This window comes from Leptodactylus fuscus, chromosome 1 (genome assembly GCF_031893055.1).
Source record: "Leptodactylus fuscus isolate aLepFus1 chromosome 1, aLepFus1.hap2, whole genome shotgun sequence".
NCBI lineage: Eukaryota > Metazoa > Chordata > Amphibia > Anura > Leptodactylidae > Leptodactylus > Leptodactylus fuscus.
In genome coordinates, this window is record NC_134265.1 from 156,569,494 (window position 1) to 156,589,918 (window position 20,425).

General features: G+C 42.6%; 1 protein-coding gene across 7 annotated transcripts in view; it reads left to right on the top strand.

Annotated features, from left to right (window-relative positions):
• Positions 1–10,130, top strand: part of SMARCA2 (SWI/SNF related BAF chromatin remodeling complex subunit ATPase 2) — a 196,968-nt gene extending 186,838 nt beyond the window's left edge. For 6 of the 7 annotated variants that reach the window (XM_075278718.1, XM_075278726.1, XM_075278710.1 and 3 more), the window contains 2 exons: positions 8,673–8,815; positions 9,075–10,129. In XM_075278718.1, the coding sequence (XP_075134819.1) occupies positions 8,673–8,815; positions 9,075–9,110 (179 nt within the window). In that variant the 3' untranslated portion in view covers positions 9,111–10,129. Of the gene's footprint in view, positions 1–8,672; positions 8,816–9,074 lie in introns of all 7 variants that reach the window. The other variant, XM_075278750.1, reaches the window with a different exon arrangement.
• Positions 10,131–20,425: the final 10,295 nt, after the last annotated feature.

The window sequence follows — 20,425 nt, forward strand, 5'->3', positions numbered from 1 at the left end:
CCATTGAGGCTCTTGAAGGGGTTTTCACTTATAGAACCTGCACCTGCTATCCCCTTAGAATGGGGTTCAGAGTTCCAAGATGCTGAGTGGGTGTCATAAATGCTGAGTCTCCAACTTAATGATCTACAGAATACAGGCAACATGTCACTTTTACTGCAAAGTAACGCTGGAAAAGCAAACTTCAAAAGTTAATGGGTCAGCTGTAGGTTTTTGTTTTGTTTTTTTAATATTTCTAATTTCACCTTGTTCTCAGGTTTTTATTGCCCCTCCAATTTAGCAGTACATTGTTCTAAATATTAAATTACACCATTAGGAAATGCAATTTGTCCTGCAAAAAAAAAAAAAAAAAGAAACCTTCAGTAGAATTTCAGCAGAACTCTGGTTTTCAGATAACAGGAAATTTATATTTTCTTTATATTTTTATATCATAATATGCCATGTAAGTGTTGAAAGAAACTATCCATTTTTGGTGCCCCAGCAAAAAAAAAAAAAAAAAAAAAGTGAGTGGCTCTTAGCAGCAGTTGTACTGCTATGAGTGATCAATCAAGTTTCCAGTGACCCAAGGAGGGCAGGCATTTGCAGAAGCACCCTGGAAGTCTCTGTTCATATATAATATGCTTCACATATTTTCCACTTAATGCATTTCTTTACTTGCACAGTATTTCTAGGTTTTTTTATGTGAATCAATGACTTTAAGTCTCCACCTCACAGTCTTTTTTGTTGTTATAGAACAACATAGTAACCCTATGTATTATTTTACTAGTATCATGCTGCCATTTCAACCTTTTTAATATGCTTAAGGCCGGGGCCCCACGGCCCCATGGGAAAAATTGTGGCGTTTTACAGTAAGTGCAAAGTGGATGGGATTCTAGCGAATCCCATACCCACTTTGTCGTAAAAATCACGGTGTGGACATGCCACGATTTCCAAAACTGGCACTGTTTTGGCTATCGCAGCATGTCAATTAGATCTACAGGAACTCTAGCGGTTTCCCCATAGATATAATTGTAACAGAAAGTCTGCGGAAGAAAACTCTGCAAACTTTCTGTTTACAGCTCTGCAGGAAGAACTGCGATGCATTGCCGCTGTGGTTTTTCCAGCAGCGCTTCTTGGCTGCGGGACCTCCCGTGGTGCTTTAGCCTAAAGGGGTTTTCCGGGCAGAAAATCTTTTTTTTTTTTTTTTTTTTTTTTTTTTTTTTTTTTTTTAAATAAAGGCGTGATAGTGCTAGTAATGGATTAATATCTACACCCATATACCTTTAGCAGTGTTTGGAGTGATTTCTGGGTGTCATTGGCAGCTGCTTGGCATTCTCTGCGTTTGTTTATTGGTGTTAGGTTCCTGCTTTGCAGCTTCCTATGTAGGGGAGGGGGTTTAGTTTAGGGTTTTATTCTTAGTTTATCCTGGAAAACCCTTTAATACATTTCAATATAGCCAGGCAAGCTTGTCTAAATTAGATGAACATTCCTCAAAATTATACAAAAAAAGAAAAATGGGGGCACTCACCAAGGCAGTTTTTCCTAAAAGAATTTCTTTATTCCACATTCTTTAAAAACATAGGGAGAGAACGACGTTACACCAAGGCAAAGAAAAAAAGGCAACAACCATTTTGCGCAAACAGCGCTTTTTCAAGCCTTTTTCCTCAAAATTAAAATGGTTCTTTTTTATCATTGAAGAATGTCCATGGAAATATTGTAGTCAGTGCAATGTCTGGATACATGTGACCACACTGCCTGCAGCTGCTCATGTGTGAAAACCTTGAAAGTGAAGCAAAAATTTAGAACTTTGTTAAATGAATACAAATAGCCTACAACATTGTAGGAGGATCCTGTTAATTCAGTTTCTCAGTCACCAAAAGCCTCATATACAGTTATATAGACAAAAGTATTGGGGTACCTACAAGTTACACTTACAGAAGCGTTTATGACATCCCATTCTAAATCTATAGGCATTAACATGAAGTTGGTCCCTCCCCTTTGAATCTTTTATTGTTTTACAAGGCTTTCTATGGATGGAAATCTTTGCCCATTCATCCAGTAGAGTATATGTAAGGTCAGACACGGATATTGGATTAAAGGGACTGAACTCACAATTTCCATTTTTGTTCATCCAAAATGTGTTTGATGGGGTTGAGCGAAGATCTGTGCAGTCAGTTAGGTTTTTAAAAACCAAACTCTCCCAAAGATGCTTTTGTGGACTTTGCTTTGTGCACTGGGGCACATTCATGCTGGAACACAAAAGGGCCTTCCCCAAACTGTTCCTACAAAGTTCAAAGCATACAATTGTCCAAAATGTTTCAATATGCTAAAGCCTTAAGAATTCCCTTCACTGGAATTAAGGGGCCTAGGCCAACTCCTGAAAAACAACCCCACAGAATTATTCTTGCTCCTCCAAACTTTATAGTTGGCAAAATGCAGTCAGGCAAGTATCATTCTCCTGATATTCACTAAAACCAGAGTCCATCAGACTGTCAGATGAAAAAGTGTGATTGGTCTCTCCAGAGAACATTATTCCACTGCTCCAGAGTCCGGTAGGGTGTGTTACATCACTCCATCCAGGAGTCTGCAGAGCACAGGTGACTTGTACACACTCTGCGCCTCCTAACTCTACAACCCCACTCAGAGGCATAGTTGCTGTAGGTTTGTAAATACATACACTTTTCAATGATACTGTGTTTCCCCGAAGATAACACAGTGTCTTATATTAAATTTTGGTCCTAAAGATATGCTCTTATTTGCAAGGGATGTCTTATTTTATTTTTGTGTGCTGCTGCCACCACTGCGCTACGCTGAGATATGCTTGCTGCTCAAAGACTGTATGAAGAAAAACATTACAGCCAGCGGAACGCTCTGTGCGGTGCTCTGTGTGCACAGGAGAGCTGGCTGCTGCCGCTGCTGTGATACCATACGTTGTATCCACTGTTGCTGCTGCTGTGGGATGAGCTGGGAGAGTGGGACCCCCCCCCCCGCATACAATGCTTACTGTAGTGTACGCTCAGCGGGCATCTCCCAGCTCATCCTACAGCAGCAGGAACAGTAGATATAACGTATCGCAGCAGCGTTTTTCAGCGTAACGATTATTATTATTGGGGGATGTCTTACTTTCGGGGGTGCCTTATATTGGGCAATTCAACAAAACCTCTGCTATGTCTTGCTTTCGGGGGATGACTTATTTTCGGGGAAACAGGGTATCACTCACAGTTGATCCTGGAATATCTAGGAAGAATTTTTTACCAACCAACTTCATGCAATGGTGGCATCTTATTGCAGTACTACACTAGAATTTAGTGAGCTATTTAGAATGACCCATTCTTTCACAAATGTTTGTATAGAAAGACTGCATGGCTGGATGTTGGCAGTGCCATTTGCCTGAATTCAATGACTCAGAGATGTTTCTGAATACTTTTCTCCATATAGTGTATTGACTTAATAGGATTCAACCTTGGCAGAAAATGTAACAAAATGTATTGCATTTTGGCTCTTCTGGTTTGAGACCAAACTGTTTTTGACAAATGGGCATGGTTTTGTGGGAAACAGAAGTGTGGCACCACAGGGAGGGGCTTAACCCAGACCTCAGCTGTCCGGACCACTGTCTCCTGGCTCTTTCATTTGGACAGTATCTGGAAGAAATCATCATCTCTCGTCCGCTGTCTCAAAGCCCTGATACTTTGCACTAGCGGCAGCAGGGATTGGTGATCATCCCTGCTGCCTTCACACATGAGGGCTCTTGCATAGACAGCAGGGATGATTGTCGATCCCTGCTTCCGCTTATTGTAAGGTGTCAGAGCTTGGGGACAGCAGCGCTCATTATTGCCCCCCACCCACTGTATATTGCTCCTGAAATATTTCTCCCAGAAAATTATGGCAATGACACAGGCTTTGTTAAACACATGTTTATTTCCTTTGTATTGGAACAGCGCAAAGAAAAAAGCCAAAAATTTTACAGTTTCACATAAAACTTTAAAAAAAAAAATGGACTGGACAAAATCACTGGCACCCTCCAAAGGATAGCTGGAGCAGATACTGGTGCAGTCTATGCCTGCAGGACAGCTTGAATAACTTTGGAACTTAATTGGGGCTGCTTATTCACCATCGAGACTATCCTGCATTGCAAACGTTCATCAGTTTTTCTCTTCCGTCCACGTCCAGGGAGATTAGCTACAGTGTTATGAGTAGTAAACTTTTTGATGTTGCACAGCATGAACAAAGGTACATCAAGATCTCTGGAGATGGCCTTGTAATGTAACATTGAGATTTTTTCTGCAGTTTTGGTTTTCAAGTCCTCAGACAGTTCTCGTCTTCTCTTTCTGTTCTCCATGCTTACGCTAGGTTCACACCTGCGTTCTGGTCTCCGTTCTGTGGTTTCTGTCTTCTGCATGCAAGAAGACGGAAACCACAGACCGGGTCCGGCGGTGAGCGTTTTATGCTCTCCGCCGCTAAACCGTTTTTTTTTTAATCCGGACACAGAGTACTGCATGTCCGACTCTGTGTCCGGATTAAAAAACCCGGTTTCGCGGCGGAGAGCATAAAACACTCACCACCGCTCACGGCCGGACAGCTTTCTCACCCATTCAAATGAATGGGTGAGAAAGACTCCTGCAGGTTTCCGTATCCTGCCTCTGTTTTATGCAGGAAACAGAAACCTGCAGAACGGTCACCTGGGCGCAGATGTGAACGAGCCTTTAGTGTGGCACACACAGGCACACAGTGTCAAGGTTTCTCCTTTTTATCTGATTTCAGGTATAATTTTTATATTGCCCACACCTGTTATTTGCCACAGTTGACTTTGAACGGACATCAAATGCTTGAAACAAAGTTATTTACTAGAGATGAGCGAGTACTGTTCGGATCAGCCGATCCGAACAGCATGCACCATAGAAATGAATGGAGGCACCTGGTACTTCCGCTTTGACGCCGGACGGCCACTTAACCCCCCGCGTGCCAGCTGCGTCCATTAATTTTTATGCGAGCGTGCTGTTCGGATCGGCTGATCCGAACAGTACTCGCTCATCTCTATTATTTACCTACAATTTTGAAAAGGTGCCAACAATTTTGTCCGACCAATTTTGTAGTTTTGTGTGAAATTATGTCCAATTTGCCTTTTTTTTGTGTGTGTTCCAATTGTTTCAGAATTACATGCATCTTTCATGTTCCTGGCAAAAACATGACCAATTTTACTGCTGACAGTGACACTCTAAGAACATCTGTTTAAGAGGATAGCAGTGAGTCCTTAAAAGGACATTAAAAGATGCAGTTGTGAGGTCCACCCTTCCTCAAAATCTACTAGTTTTTTACCTGAATGCATTTATCAAATTGACATGCATTTTTAAAGGGGGATGTCACCTACTGCATTTACAGGATATGTCATAAATGATCTTTGGGGGCCCAGTTGCTGGAACTTTCAGTAGAGCAGTAGTAATGAGGGTCTTCAAAAATAAAGCAGTCTTATAATCTTCTATCCTGTGGTGTAGCCCCTTTAACACCTTAAAGGGTTATTCCCACGTCGCATACTCGCCAGTCTCACTGCTGTAAAATCTTCTTTCTTCCTGGTTTTTTGCATCATTTGGTGGGCGGGGTTTCACATGCAACCTGCCGTTTAGCTCCACCCCCAAATCCGTGTGTAGCTCCACCCACCCATATTGGACTATGAATTACAGGTAGCAGCAACTCCATTCTGTGTTACATACAGAGACTGCCTGTCTCTGCCATAATGAACACAATTGAATTAGCTAGCCTGATAACTGGGAGTTACAGAAGAAATGAAAGCAGCTCCCCTCCCCTATCTGATAGCAGGAAGCTAGGTCACATGGTGTAGACCTAGGAATAGCTAGATACACAGGCTCGCTCCCCTGCACTTATCCCCTCCTCCCTCCCCCCTGAGAGCAGCAGATACATCACTTGACTCATGAGCAGCTAAGTCAGGGCTGTGGCCACAAAGAATTGAATAAAGTAAGATAGTAAGATAAGATAGTGGACAAACAAAGCAGTTTTGCTGAAGCAGTGTATTTAGGAAAAGTCTTACATCCACATTAACCAGCAGTATAGATAGGATCCTTGTGATGGGACAACCCCTTTAAAGACGCAGGATAGATTGTATGTTACGCTTGGCAACTTTTTTTTTTATGTTTTCAGTCTCAGCCTTCCAAAATTCATAACTTTATTTTAATAGTACAGTGCTGAGCTGGAATAAGGGTATTGCTTTGATTTACTGTAATTGAATTAGTCAATTAGTGAAGTAAGGTATTAAAAATTGGGTGTTAATTTAGTTATGCATTTACAAATTGCCCAAAGGGGCATCAAAAATCCCATGATAAACCAAAAAGGTGAAGCAGTATTCACAGTTCTAATCTAAAACCTATCTTCTCGAGCTACATAAAACCCATCAACAAAGGTAAATAGGCACTGGGTTTTTGTTTGGTTTTTTTTTTTTTGCTTGTTTTTTTTCTTTTTCTTTTACAAACTTTGCATAAATTAATAGTTCAGGTGACTATAAGAACTTTTTAATATATCTTACCAGAAAGAAATGTCTCTTTCTCCTGTTCTCAAGCTATTTTCTTGTTCCTCCACCTTTTGATAGATCAGCGATTTTCACAGTTAAACTTATTCTATGCATCTCAAGATAGACTGCAGGTTACATGACTCAGGTTGCACAAGTCTATGGAGAGAGGGGAGAGGTGTGAATAGAATGTGCAGGAGTAAAAAAAAAAAAAAAAAAAAAAAGCTTTAGGGCTGTATTTGGCCCAGAGATCTTATAGGCATATAGAGATGAGTGAGTACTATTCGAAACTAGAGTTTCAAACAGTACTCACTCATCTCTAATAGGCAATTATTGGGTACAAATGCTTGTTCCTGATAATCAGCTTGTCTAATAGTGCTTTGAATAAACATTTACTAGTTCATTGGGCTTGATCTCTTGATCGCTTGATCTCACATGGACAAAAGGTCTTTGCTCATTGACAGCACATTGCCCTGTTTACTATTGGCAAACAATGAAGGCACAGGGGGAACGATGTGCTTTGCATCCGGCAGTCTACAGCAAGCACTGATCGGCTCATTATGTTACTGATCATAAAACTCTATAGGCCTTTAGTATGATATTATTGCAGGGTTGGAATCTTTCTATCACTACCCAGAATACTTTGCTTAGTACAGGTTAATACTACTCTACTTCTGCTCTATATGAGCAGCATGGTCATGGGGTTGCTTCTGAGTAAGGGGGAGGTATAGAGCAGATTCATCCTCTAGCTGCCATTTACTGCACACTGTATGTTTCAACCCACCAGCTCCGAGAACTACCAGCTCCAGATACATCTTGTAGATGGGAAAATAAAGAAGTCTTATGCTATGTTCACCTCTGCATCGCTATGTCTATGTCTGTTGGTTCTGGTCCGTCAGAGGGCCAAAACAATGGACACGCATCCTGCTAATGTAGCGGACTAGCGAACACCGATCACGCCCAACGGATCCTATTAACTATAATGAGATCCATCAGGTGTCCATTTTTGAAGCTGAAGCCAGCAAAACAAAAAGTCAGACTTGCAGCACTTTTTCATCCAACGATATTCGTCGCACACTGTGATGGAGTTCAAATAGACACTCTGATGAAGGTGTGAACATAGCCTTAAAATTACCAAAACTGGTGTTACTGCTCTTGCACACATACAAATTATTACAGGCAGAATAGTGCTTTTAGGGTATGTTCACAACACTGAATTTTTAATAGCTGGAAAATTCAGCTTCACAAAGTTAAAACTGAATTTTTCCACTTGACAAAATACTGCAGTGGAATATACAGTTTTTGCTCCAGCCAGGTGGTGTTTTTCTACCTCCCATTCACCTCAGTGGGTGACATCTATTATAATCCGCCTGAAGACTGAGGAGAACACTTACCGTATATACTCGAGTATAAGCCGACCCCCCCTAATTTTACCACAAAAAACTGGGAAAACTTATTGACTCGAGTATAAGCCTAGGAGGGGAAATGCAGCAGCTACTGGAAAATTTCAAAAATTAAAATGGTCGGAGTTTTTGGGTGCAGAAGTTGCTGGGAAAGGGGAGGGGGTGTTTTGGTTGTCTGTCTGCCCCTTCCCTGAGCTTGAGGACTGGGTTTTTTCTTCCCCCCACTTGGAATTCAGTCTGGCTGAATATAGGGGATCTGCAGTGCTCCTATTAACCCCTTCCCGACGGAACAGGAGCACTGCAGATCCCCTATATTCAGTAGACCGGGCACTGTCAGACACAGGGATAATGTGTATGTGTCTCACAGTCATTTTCTACTTTTGTATGTATTCTAGGAAAAGGAGTGTTTTAGAACTTTTATGTTTTTAAAATCTTCTTTTTTTTTTTTTTTCTTTTGCACTATTTTATGGGAGATTCTATACATTAATATTGTGGCTGATCATAGACCCACCCTCCCTAAAAAAAAAAAAAAAAAAAATTTTTGCTGACTCGAGTATAAGCCGAGGGGGGCTTTTTCAGCACAAAAACTGGGCTGAAAAATTCGGCTTATACTCGAGTATATACGGTATATTTTTCCACTGGCTGATTGATAAGCATCTGCCTCCTATTGAAATGAATGGAGGCTGATTTCAGGCGGAATTCACCAGTGTGAACATAGCCTTATTCATTCTCTTATTTTTAATAATTCATTTTACCGCTTCTTTTTTCTGTTTTAGCTAAATCTGTGAAAGTTAAAATCAAGCTGAATAAAAAGGATGAAAAGAATCGAGAAAAAGGAAAGGGAAAGAAACGTCAAGGGCGTGGCAAAGCCAAACCAGTTGTCAGCGACTATGACAGTGACGAAGATCAAGATGAAAATGTGAGTTGAAATGCCACATTAAATTTAGGTTTAATACAGTTTATATGTAACTTGTGGTGAACATGTTAAGAGTATATATACACCTGCTCCCTGTTGGTCTCTGTCTACATGGGAGTATCTGACATGATGTACTAGCACACTAATGGCTACAGTGCTAATGCAGACAAGTATCATACATATTGCCTCTGTGTTTTTTGAGCTTTTGTTGTTTTAATAGAATTCCTTTTACAATAATTTATGTTCATTTTCTTTTGCCTAGGATCAGTCGGAAGGAAGTGGAAGTGATGACGAGTGATTCACATGAAAACAGTTTTATGGACAGAATTCTTCATTTTCTAATTTTCACTCATCCAATTCATGTTTTTTCTAAAAAAGAAAAAATACACAATGGGAATGTTTCTGTATTCATCATCTAGAGGTGACATTAGGTTAGTGCCAGGCATATATGATCTCATCGTGTAAAAAAAAAAAAAGAAACAAACAAAAACGCACACACATAGACACAGATTTTGTAACATATTGAAGCCAAATGGCCTCCAATATGAAACAAGTAATATTTTTTTTTCTTTTTTGATGGAAAACTGTGGATCAGTAGTATAATTTCTGTGGGTTGACTTTCATTTGAGATTGGTTTCCTTGCGCCTGGTTTGCTAGACTATGGCGCAGCTAGCAGTGGTGCAAATCTGAAAACAATATTTTGTAGCAACGAGAACTGGGATAAATTTAATAGAAGTAACTGGTTATTTTATTTTTCGTCAGGCAATTTTATTTTAGCAGTTTTTATGTTGCTGTGGTTCAGTATTTTATTTTTAATAATTGTGATACATATATGCAACTTTCAAGTACTGTTTAACCCTTTGGCGCTGGAGGGGCCTGCAATTTATTGTTTTGCATGCTGTGGCTCAGCTGGCTCTTAAGGAGTTAACATGCAGTAGTTACTTTCCATAATTTTTCCCTTCATCTCTTCACTTTGCCGTTTTTCCCTTACATTAGAGCAGTTTAAACACAAGATTGTTGAAAACATAATAAAGTATATGGCTAATGTAATTCATTTTTATTACAATTTCTATTTGTTATGAAGAAGTTTGGTTTAACTTGTTAATTGTTGCAAACTATATATAGTCTAATTCAACGCTTTATTTCTCCCTTACCCAATTTTTCTTTCTTTAAAATTGACCTTTGTTATCAATGTGGATAATCAGCTTTTTTCCTTAAAGTGTACTTAATCTTTGCTTTCTTTGCACAATGTCTTTGGTTGCAATTCATAAGCCTGAGGCAAATAAAATCCCAGCAATTTTGAAAAAAAAAAACTGCGACTTTGTAATTTTCTAATGAGGAGAAAATGGCCTTACATTCAATGTCATTCACACTGAATTAGCTCAGGCTCCTACACAGGTTAATGAACAAGACACAAAGAAATACGTTAATGAGTACAGTCTTGTTGCCTTCAATTGAACCCTGGGAGCTTAGACATGCAGTACAGACTAAAAGTTTGGACACACCACCTCATTCAAAGAGTTTTCTGTATTTTCACGACTATGATTCACACTGAAGGTATCAAAACTATGAATTAACACATGTGGAATTATATACTTAACAAAAAGTGTGAAACAACTAAAAATATGTCTTATATTCTAGGTTCTTCAAAGTAGCCACCTTTTGCTTTGATTACTGCTTTGCACACTCTTGGTATTTTCTTGATGAGCTTCAAGAGGTAGTCACCTGAAATGGTCTTCCAACAGTCTTGAAGGAGTTCCCAGAGATGCTTAGCACTTGTTGGCCCTTTTGCCTTCACTCTGCGGTCCAGCTCACCCCAAGCCATCTCGATTGGGTTCAGGTCTGGTCATCTGGCGTAGCACCCCATCACTCTCCTTCTTGGTTAAAGAGGAACTTTCACCAATTTGGGCACAGGCAGTTCTATATACTGCTGGAAAGCCGACAGTGCGCTGAATTCAGCACACTGTCGGCTTTCCTGATCTGTGCCCTGGGTAAAGAGCTATCGGTCCCGATACCGTAGCTCTTTACACTCAGAAGGGCGTTTCTGACAGTCAGTCAGGTACGTCCTTCTCCACAGCAGCGCCTATCACGCTGTGCTGTGTGAACGGGGAGGAACGCCCCCCTCCCCTCCTGATAATACTTGTCTATGGACGAGCACTGTGAACAGAGGGTGGGGGTGTTCCTCCTGCTCACACTGTACAGCACGATAGGCGCTGCTGTGAGGAAGGGCGTTCCTGACTGGCTGTCAGCAAAACCCTTCTGACTGTAAAGAGCTATGGTATCGGGACCAATAGCTCTTTACCCAGGGCACAGATCAGGAAAGCCAACAATGTGCTGAATTCAGCACACTGTCAGCTTTCCAGCAGTATATAGAACTGCTTGTGCCCAAATCGGTGAAAGGTCCTCTTTAAATAGCCCTTACACAGCCTAGAGGTGTGTTTGAGGTCATTGTCCTGTAGAAAAATAAATGATGGTCCAACTAAACGCAAACCGGATGGAATAGCATGCCGCTGTAAGATGCTGTGGTAGCCATGCTGGTTCAGTATGCCTTCAATTTTGAATAAATCCCCAACAGTGTCACCAGCAAAGCACCCCCACACCATCACACCTCCTCCTCCATGCTTCACGGTGGGAACCAGGCATGTAGAGTCTATCCGTTCACCAAAGACACGGTGGTTGGAACCAAAGATCTCAAATTTGGACTCATCAGACCAAAAGCACAGGTTTCCACTGGTCTAATGTCCATTACTTGTGTTCTTTAGCCCAAACAAGTCTCCGCAATCGGCTGCAACCTGCTCAGGGATATTCCAGCAGGTAGCAGCCTTTTAAATAAAAAAAACAGAAGTATTTACTTACCTTCATTGCCGCTCCCGCGCCGCCTCACTTTCACCTGGCAAAAGATGTCTGCGTCTGAGCACAGGCAGCGTGATGAGGCTGCCTACGCTCAGACGCAGAGGTCCAAACTAGCGCAGAATAGGGTCGCTTGGTTTGTTTTCAGAGCGGCCCTGTCCTGGACTAGTTTAGGCAGGGGTGGGTGAATAATTTTCTCATGGGGCCACATGAGTAATTGAAATGGTTCTAGAGGGCTATCCGTGCCATGGCAAATTTAGCTCCACCCACTTCTACGCTGACTCCATTTTTTCATGTGCCCCCACAAAGTATAATGCTCCTACAGTCACCCTAACATTATATGCCATGACATTATAATGTTCCCCTTCAAATGTCCCGCAGTATTAAACCCCCTCTCCTCGTTCCCCAATTTAAACTAGCAGAAACTAGAGGGGGGGGGTATTAAACTGGGGCAGCTGGAGGGGGACATTACACTGTGGCAACTAGAGGCAGACATGTCACCCTCCAGCTGCCTTCAGTTTAACTGCCCCCTACTTCTGCCCCCTGTTCCCTCCACTTGCTAATACATGCTGTCTCTTCTCACCTCCTTATCTTCCTTCATTCTCCATTCCCGGCAGCTTGCTCTTTCTGTGTCCCGTGTGGCTCTGCCCACTAACGAGTCTGCTCGTAGACTAGTGAACTAAAGGACTTGTGATGATGTCATCGCAGGTCCTACAGCTGATTTGGAATTCGGCATCTTATCTAGGTCCTAAATAGATGCCACATTGCACATCAGCTAAAGGACCTTTGATGATGTATAGGTTAAAAAAAAAAAGTCGTGGCCGCTGTCCCCTCCAAAAGTGCTGCCTGAGGCCGCCGCCTCACCTCAGCTCATTAGAGGTGCGGCCCTGGTTGTCGAACATTTTAGCCATGCCATTCTCTATACAGAATTTTCTAGTCTAGTAATATATTTACATAACATAATATCTGATGACTATGCATGACATGACGCCAGTAATTGTTTAAGAATGCGAAAGTCTGAGCCTGACCCTTAGCTCACATCTGTGTCTTGTAATCCGTTTGGGGAGTCCACATTGGGACCCCCGCAACGGACTACCGAACGCACTGGCAAGCGGTGTGCCAATGAAAGCACACGGACCCCATAGACTATAATAGGGTCTGTGTGCTGCCTGCATGAATCATGCGGACATGAAAGTAGATCTATGGGGTCCGTGTGCTTTCACTGGCACACCACTTGCCAGTGCGTTTGGTATTCCGTTGGGGGGGTTCCGGGGTCCCCATGTGGACGAATTAATTACCAACACAGATGTGAACCAGACCTAAGGCCCAACATTGGGAAAATGCAGCTTTTTTTTTTTTTGCAGATTTTGCTGTGGTTTTTGAGTCAAAGCCTGGTGTGGTTTGAGCAGAAGGTAGAAATAGAAGTACTTCCTATATGTTTCTTTTATACTCATTCTTGGTTTTGGCTCAAAGAAACACAGCAAAATCTGCAACAATAAAAAAAATTGCTCTCCCACAACGTGGGGCCTTAGCCTGACCTAGAAAAGTTGTAAGAGTATAACATTAAGTTAACATAATGGGGCAGATTTATAATTATTTTATGCCAGTTTTCATGGGCAAGTGACATATCTAAACATCACAGACAACACATGATCCGTAAAAAACAAATCAACTTTTTTTCTCTCAACTTTTATCTTAATCAACATTAAAATACGTTATATAAAACGGACAATACATAAATTCAAGGACTCTTAGACATTAATGGACATTTTTGGCTTCCGAAATAGAGCACATCTCCATTTTTTTTTTTTTTGATCCATGGGAAAAAAAAAAATGGGTGATTACTATAGATGAGCGAGTACTGTTCGGATCAGCCGATCCGAACAGCACGCTCGCATAGAAATGAATGGACGTAGCCGGCACGCTGGGAGTTAAGCGGCCGGCCGCCGTCAAAGCGGAAGTACCAGGTGCATCCATTCATTTCTATGGAGCGTGCTGTTCGGATTAGCTGATCCAAACAGTACTCGCTTATCTCTAGTGATTACGTTACCCATTACAAATCAATGGGCTCAGTAGTGTCAGCAATCAACAAGCTATGGTCATTGGTGCTAGACTAGCTTGCAGGACAGTATTTCAAAAACTGGACAAACTTGCGGTTTTCTTGTGTAATGGTGTTTAGAGTATACCAATAATGGGTTTAGTATGTGCTGGGTTGTTGGCAGCTTTAGGTATTTACTACTTTGATTTTCAAATCGTCATTTTGTGAGGGTTTTTTTTTTTTTTAATGTAGATTGTGAGCCCCACAAGAGAACATACAAACTCCTTGCAGATGTTCCTGGCAGGATTCAAACCCAGGTCTACAGTGCTACAAGGCTGCACTGAGCCACCGTGTTTCCCCCCCCTGTGAGGTTTCTGCTTGTGGTTCTGCAAGTTTTGGGTTAGGTGGGCATTTCTCTCCCTTCTCTCAAAATCCGTGTCTGTGTCTTCTCCACATCTTTGTCGGTCGTTGGCTTGGCTCTACAGAAATTTGTTAGAAAATGTAGTTCAGAAGTACCTGCAGAGATAAACGCAGTTCTTTGTGTGAATACTAACTAGATTTGCCTTCAGAGCAGTGGGTTAGTAAAAAGTACAGAAATAATACATGACTGCAGGATAAACTCCGCGTGTGTTTATGGTAGGTAACCAGGAAAACCAGCTATATATGCGTAGTAAACAGTGGGATATTTATAATCGAGACTTTTTGCAAATTTTGTCTTTTTTTTTTTTTTTAATAGATACATTGCAGCAATAGTCTAGTATCTTTTATTTTAAACATTTAATAGTTTGTGTTTTTTTTCTGGCCCCCCAAGTGGATTTTCATACTGATGAGATATCCATAGGCTAGGTTATTATTAGTATCGGATTACTGGAGGTCCAAGACCTGGACCCCACAGCGGTCAGCTGATCTGGATGTCTTTGGGTGCTGGAAGCAGCTCTGCACTTACTTAAGTACTAGGTACAGAGCTGTATTATTTTGGCACCATTGCTATTTATTGGACAGCTTTCAGATCCGTCCACTGGCCACAGGCAACAAGATCAACTGACTGGTGGGGTTCTGTTACTTGGACTACGTTACCAGTCAGGTACAGATGGCCTTATCCTGTGGACAGGTTATCAGTACGGCTGGGTGTTTATGACCTTAATCAAAATCACGATTGATCGGGCATTTCACCTTGATGTCGATTATTTAGGTTGCACCCCTTTTAAAATAAGTGTGTGTGGGGTAAACCAAACACGTCCACACCAAAACTGCTATTATACTCTGGAGTCTCTTAAGGCCTTAAAGTATAATAAGCAGAGGAGGAGGGCCAGGAGAGGTAAGCAAACCTAAAAATCAGTGTTACCCACCTGTCTTTGTCTATGGCTTGACTCCCTGTATTCTACAGACCTTTGCTGTCTTGATGTGGCAAGACCCATGTGACAGCTGAAGCCCATTCATAGAAGACCTGAAAAGAACAGGGAGTTGTGCTGGAGCTCAGGGGGGGGGTTTATGTTATGATCAGCTTCCCCGGCCCTCCGCTTATTATACTCTGGAGTCTGAAGAGGGCCCAGAATATTTGTAGACGTTTTGGTTCAGATGTGTTCGTTTTTAACAAAACTACAGGTGGAACCTCACAAATATTCTAATAACTAATCCAAAATCACTGATACTTCTAAAATCATGTTGCTTATCCGGGTTGACTTCAAGTTTTGTTTTTTGTTTTTTTCCATCAGTATAAAAAAAAAACTGTCTGGGGGTTGAATGGGGCTTGTGTTTGCTGCAGAAACAGTTACATTCAATGGATGGATTTTCATTTGAAGATGTTTCTACAACTAAACTTGTGTTGGAAATTTACATTTTACCTCTATGAATAAGAAGTAAGATATGCATTTTGGGTATTCACCATGCCTTAGATTCTACAACACAAAAATCAAATGTAAGATGCAATGGTATTGGAGAAGACATAGTATCGATAAAGCCATATGAAAATGTTGATGAGTGCAGTTTCTCATCAGAATATCTTATGAGTCCTTATGAGTCCTGACAGCACTGACCAGACATCAACAGGAGTTTCGTGAGTGCAGTATGATGCTGTTTACAGAGACTTGGCTTACTGAAATCACTCCGGACATACTTGCCTCCGTGGAGGGCTTCAAACTTCTTCGGGCGGACAGAACACTGGAGAGCGGTAAGCGAATAGGCGGAGGAATTGCAATATTTGTCAATGAGAGATGGTGTAATCCAGGACATATTGTGGTTAAGAAACAATTGTGTGGAAAGGATATTGAACTGCTAGCCGTGGGCATGAGACCTTTTTACCTGCCAAGGGAACTATCACATGTTATCGTACTAGCTGCATATGTCCCCCCCTCTGCTAAAGCTGACGCTGCCTGTGAAGTCCTCCATGCTGTTGTGAGTGAGCTGCAATCATCTCACCCCCATGCTCTGCTCCTAGTGTCTGGAGACTTCAACCATGTCTCAGCATCCACTCTACCAGGCTTCACACAGTATGTAACCTGCCATACGAGAGACAACAAGACGCTGGACTTGCTCTTTGCCAATGTAAGGGATGCATATAACTCATCTGCCCTACCACCCCTAGGCAGATCAGATCACAACCTGGTACATCTGCGACCCACATACATTCCACTGGTGCGCAGAGAACCGGCGGTTACCCGTACCGTGAAGATTTGGTCAGAGGGAAGTGTCGAGTCTCTAAGGGACTGCTTTGATATAACTTTATGGGAAGTGTTTCAAGACTCATTTCCAGAGGACATTGAGGGACTCACACATTGCATAACGGACTACATTAATTTCTGTGTGAACAGCACGGTACCAACTAGGAAGGTGAGGTGTTTCTCCAATAACAAACCATGGATTAACTCTGAGATTAAAACTCTCCTCAAGCAAAAAAAGAGAATTTTTAGGTCTGGGGACAAAGATGGCCTGGGGGCGGTTCAGAAACAGCTGAGACAATTGATCAGGAAAGGGAAAGCCAACTACAGACGGAAGATGGAGCTACAGATGGGGGAGGGTAGAATCTCTGAGGTGTGGGACAGCCTTAAGGCAATTTCAGGACACAAGGAAAAGACAGGGCACCGAACAGTAGGGGACAGGAAGTGGCTTAACGAGCTTAATCTATTCTTCAATAGATTCGACTCCAAGCAAATGCTCCCTCCACCAGCATGTCAGCCAACCGCCCTCCCCTCACACACCAAGACCCAACCCCCACCGACCTGCGGTCAACTGCAATCTGACTATCTGATCCTGCGGGAGTCTCAGGTGTGTAAGGAAATGAAGAACATTAGAGCGAACAAAGCGGGGGGACCAGATGGTATAAGCGCAAGAGTTCTTAAAATGTGCAGTGACCAGCTGTGTGGTATTATAACGCACATGTACAATATGAGCCTGAAGCTGGGGGTGGTACCTCAACTGTGGAAAACATCTTGCGTGGTACCAGTCCCAAAGAAACCCAACCCGATGGGCTACAATGACTACCGACCTGTAGCACTGACATCCCACCTGATGAAGGTCCTAGAGAGACTGGTCCTGACACACCTACGCCCCCTAGTGAGCTTCGCTCTGGACCCCCTCCAGTTTGCCTACCGGCCAGGCATTGGGGTAGATGATGCCATCATCCACCTTCTTCATAGAGCTCTCTCTCACCTGGAGAAACCCGGGAACACTGTGAGAATAATGTTCTTTGATTTCTCCAGTGCGTTCAACACCATTCAGCCAGGGCTACTGAGGGAGAAGCTGAACCTTGGTGGTGTGGACCATCACCTGTCCAACTGGATCCTAGACTACCTGACAAACCGCCCTCAGTATGAGAGCCCAGGACTGTGTGTCTGACACTGTGATCTGTAGTACGGGGGCACCTCAAGGTACAGTTCTTGCCCCATTCCTCTTCACACTGTACACTGCTGACTTCAGGCACAACTCATCCAGCTGTTACTTACAGAAGTACTCCGATGACTCTGCTATAGTCGGTCTTATCACTGATGGCGATGATAGGGAATACAGAGACTTAAACCGGGATTTTGTTGAATGGTGCCAGCAGAACCAGCTCAGGATTAATGCTGGGAAGACCAAGGAGATGGTGGTGGACTTTAGTGAACGGAGAGGTGCTCCGACCCCGGTGGAGATCCAAGGAACATGTATTGAGATAGTCAGGACCTATAAGTACCTGGGCGTGCTCCTCAATAATAAACTAGACTGGGCTGATCACCTGGAGGCGCTGCACAGAAAGGGCCACAGCAGACTCTACCTGCTCAGGAGGCTGAGGGCCTTCGGAGTCCGGGGGACACTTCTTAGGGCCTTCTTCAACTCTGTGGTTGCCTCAGCCATCTTTTTCGGTGTGGCCTGCTGGGGAAGCAGTATATCAACCAGGGACAGAAATAGACTTGACAGGCTGATCAGGAGGGCCAGCTCTGTCCTGGGGAGCCCCTTGGACCCAGTACAGGTGGTGGGTGACAGAAGGATACTGTCTGTGGTGACCTCCATGCGGAAGAACAAATCCCACCCCATGTATGGGACCCTGATGGGACTTGGCAGCACTGTAAGCGACCGTCTGCTTCACCCCAAGTGTGAGAAGGAGCGCTATCGCAGGTCCTTCCTTCCAACCGCGACCAGGCTGTATAATCTACATCAGACCAAACGAAGAGCTCTCCGCACAGAGAACTAATGATTATGAGGATGACCATGAGGTCTTCCTCTTTCTCTTCTGTTTTTCCTTAGCTGCTATGAACTCCTAGTATATCTTCTCTTCTCAGCTTATGTGTGTCTGTCTGTAACATATTACTCTGTATTATCCTGTATCTGTATTACTATGCTGCTGTAACACGCTGAAATTTCCCCAAGGTGGGACTATTAAAGGATTATCTTATCTTATCTTAAGAATGTTTTCTACGTTTCCATACTCCCCATGTCCGGGAAGACATGGTGATAAGAGCTAGGCCTCATTAAAAATGTTATGTGAAACATTCTCAGGGACTACCGGCTATAATGAGTAGAATGATTTAATGTGGTCAGGTGCCTCAAGATGGCAGACACAGATATTCATGTGTTAAATCATGGGTGCACGTGCTCAGCATATGTAAACGCCCATTTTATTCTCTGACCAATTGTAATACATATTGTTATGTGATGTATTTTTTGACGCCTAAGCTGGTATAACGCCATTATTTTCCTTTATAATCCTATCCTTGCTTGCAATAGACTGAGATCTACTTTGGAACAGAACCGGGTGTCTGTGTCTCTGTACATCTCCCGAGCGCTCGATACTTCATTTTATTTTAAATTTGATTTTTATTGGGAAAAGAAAACAGAGGAAAATTTTACAACATATAAAACAGAAATAAACATAGGAAAACCCAACAAAAGTCCGATCAGCAGAATGATGAATACAGGGTCGAAACTCCGTAATGCAACGTAAGTGCAGAGGTATCACAAACATAGTCAAATAAACAAAGACCAGAAGTTCAAATACACAAACGATACTCAAACATCAATTCTGCGGCAGAACAGAAAAAAACAAAACAGAGAGGCAGAAGCTCGGGATGAGAACTAAGGGTCAGTTCACACGTGAACTGCCCGCGCGGGTTTTGACACGGAGAGAGACGCGGTGAGCCGCGTCTCTCTCTTGTCAAAACCCGCCTGCCGCGACCATCGTTGTCGCGGCTTAACCCTCTGCTGTGGGCTCAAATGAATGAGCCGACATAGGAGGGAGCTGCCGGGGGCGGAAGCCGCGCGGCTTCCGCCTGAAGAAAGGACATGTCCTTTCTTTTCTCCGCTAGCGGCAGCCCGCCGCTAGCGGAAAAAAAAAGCCCGGTGGTCTACATAGACCACCATTGTAAAGGGGCGGATTTTGAAGTGAAATCCGCTGTCAAAATCCGCCCCTTTGTTCACGTGTGAACTAGCCCTAAGAGGGAAACATAGCAAGAGAGACAAATGAAGGGAACAGGAGAAAGAAAGGATAAGAAAGACAAGATAGAAATAGAAGAGAACAAGAAAACCAAACATTATCAAAACATTATACCTGAGTACAATACCGAAGATACACAGAATACAGCAAAAATAGAAAATGAAGCCACCTGGAATCACGGAGCAGCTAGTAAATAGTGATCTAAGGGGTCCCCACGGGGTCAACCTGAGGCCGCAAGGAAAGAGCTGCCCTACTAGACTCCATAAACGAGATCCAAAGGGACCACTGAGCGCTCGATACTTCACCACACCTTCCTTTAATTTGGAATAGTTTGGGTATTCCCCTGACACTAAGTGACTTCTGAAGGCAACTGGTTGCACTGCACTGGATTTTATTTAGGGGTATCAGAGTACAGGGGGATGAATACTTTTGCACATCACATTTTTCAAATTTTTATTTCACTAAAATTTTGAAGCCATGTATCATTTTCCTTCCACTTCACAGTTATCTGCTACTTTGTATTGGTCTATCAATTAAATTCTCGATAAAATACATTTACCGTATTTTTCGGACTATAAGACGCACCTAGGTTTTAGAGGAGGAAAATAGGGAAAAAAAATTTTGAAGCAAAAAATGGTAAAATATTTAATATATGGGAGTTGTAGTTTTGCAACAGCTGCAAGGCCACATTGACAGGTGACCCTGCAGCTGTACGGGGACGCATAGAGTGTTTTTTTTTTTGTTTTTTTTTGCGGGGCCAGAAGTACTTTTTAGTTATACCATTTTGGGGAATATCTATTGCTTAGATCACCTTGTATTG